Source organism: Bison bison, unplaced genomic scaffold, assembly GCF_000754665.1.
Source record: "Bison bison bison isolate TAMUID 2011002044 unplaced genomic scaffold, Bison_UMD1.0 scf7180017858595, whole genome shotgun sequence".
Lineage (NCBI taxonomy): Eukaryota > Metazoa > Chordata > Mammalia > Artiodactyla > Bovidae > Bison > Bison bison.
In genome coordinates, this window is record NW_011489167.1 from 3,822 (window position 1) to 5,592 (window position 1,771).

Here is a 1,771-nt window from a genome sequence, read left to right on the forward strand (position 1 = left end):
CTTTTTTTTAGTTCAACGGATTTCTATAGTTGCCTTACATGAAGATTCTCAAGATGAAGTCATAGATCAGAAGTATCAGTATCATTTGGAAACGTGTTATAAATGCAAATTAGCATCATAAACTCTGTGAGAAAGAGTCAGTAACCTGCTTAACACACTATGTCAATGATTTGGATGCATGATAAAGTTTGAGAATGACTGCCTTAGATTATAAATTCAATAGGTCATAAAACGCTTATTTTCTATGACTTCTCTAAGGTATATATTACAGGGTTTCATATAAATATATATATATATATATATTATAGAAACAGGAAATATTTTACAAAAGGACAAATAATATCAAAGTCTGTTTATCTATCTACCCACCCATCTACTTACTTATCTATCCATCCAAGCCATAATTACATTTTTAAATTAGTATACCCATTCTCTTACCTGAGAAAGTCAAGAAGTAAAGAATGTTGCCAATGAAGCTGAATCACCCTTTCAGGGTAATCCACAGGTAAAGACTGACTTGAATTAATTCCAGGTGGAATTTTTCCACACAGGTGGATCAGCACATCATAAATGGTCTTATTATATTTGGAAAAGTCACTCTGTCTGGAAAATTTTCTGGCCGATAGGGCTGATGAGTACACTTGTATTTTATACACATCCCTATGGGAAAATAATATTAAAATTAAAAACATCTTAAAATGTTATAAAAAACCATTCTCAATGACCAAATACAGTTCTATTTAAAATCAAATGAGAAATTATACAATTCACTTCATTTACCTATTTTTTGAGAGTAAAAATTAGATTTTCTTAATAACCCCAGAACTTTCTAGTAACTCGCTTTAAGCACACATCATTATATAATGGTGATGCTGTCAAGTCTGAAAGATTGGATTGTGACTAGAAAATGCTAAGGGCTTTGGAAAAACAGAATAAAGGTTAAATTCTAGACCCACTATCTACAATTGTGTGAGTAAATTCCATTCTAGTACTCTTGCCTGGAAAATCCCATGGACGGAGGAGCCTGGTAGGCTTATATTATTTGATCAAGTGATCCCACCTCTGAGAACCTTCCTATATAACATCTAGAAATGTTTGCTACCATCTATAAACAGACACATTCAATCTTGGCATTGTTTTTAAGAAAATACCGAACAAAATAACAGAAGTAAATGCCCAACAATTAGTGAGAACAGGCAAGTAAATAATGACACATGAATGCAATAACATACAACAAATTAGCGATCAATATTATAGTAAAATATTAGAAACCGAAAATTAAAATCCTAAGCTCTATCAAAAACAATAAAAATGAGAATGCTTAATAGCAAAAATTCTGGGATGCAGTCAATGTGGAATAGAAACAAATTTATAGACCTGAAAATAATTAAGCATACCATTCAAGTTTAAAGGAAAAGTAAATCACAAAGAAAACCAATCAGCATTATTTAGAAAATGCAGAGAAAAATAAATCAATATAATAGCTTATTCATTATGAGACATAAAAGTAAAATATCTAAATCAAGAAAATATAAAATTAAAGTTATAGAGATCTTAAACATACAAACCATACTACTACTAGTTACAAGTATTATATAATGAATTGTAAATGCTCAATGATTTCTCTGAAAATTAAAAACGTAATAACTAGAATACACTAAAACCAGATACACTTTTCAGAAGGAAAAAACAACAAAACAGAAAACTGAAAACTAGGGAATAATTTCTCTAAAAACTTCCCTGGAGTCAGATGATTTATGATTGAGTCTAT

General features: G+C 30.1%; 1 protein-coding gene across 1 annotated transcript in view; it reads right to left on the reverse strand.

Moving 5' to 3' along the window:
* Positions 1-438: 438 nt before the first annotated feature.
* The window catches only part of CHDC2 (calponin homology domain containing 2), a gene marked incomplete at both ends in the record, with an annotated part of 9,874 nt that continues 8,541 nt past the window's right edge, over positions 439-1,771 (reverse strand). The window contains one exon of the mRNA XM_010828427.1: positions 439-660. Coding sequence (XP_010826729.1) covers positions 439-660 — 222 coding nt within the window. The remainder of the gene's footprint in view (positions 661-1,771) is intronic.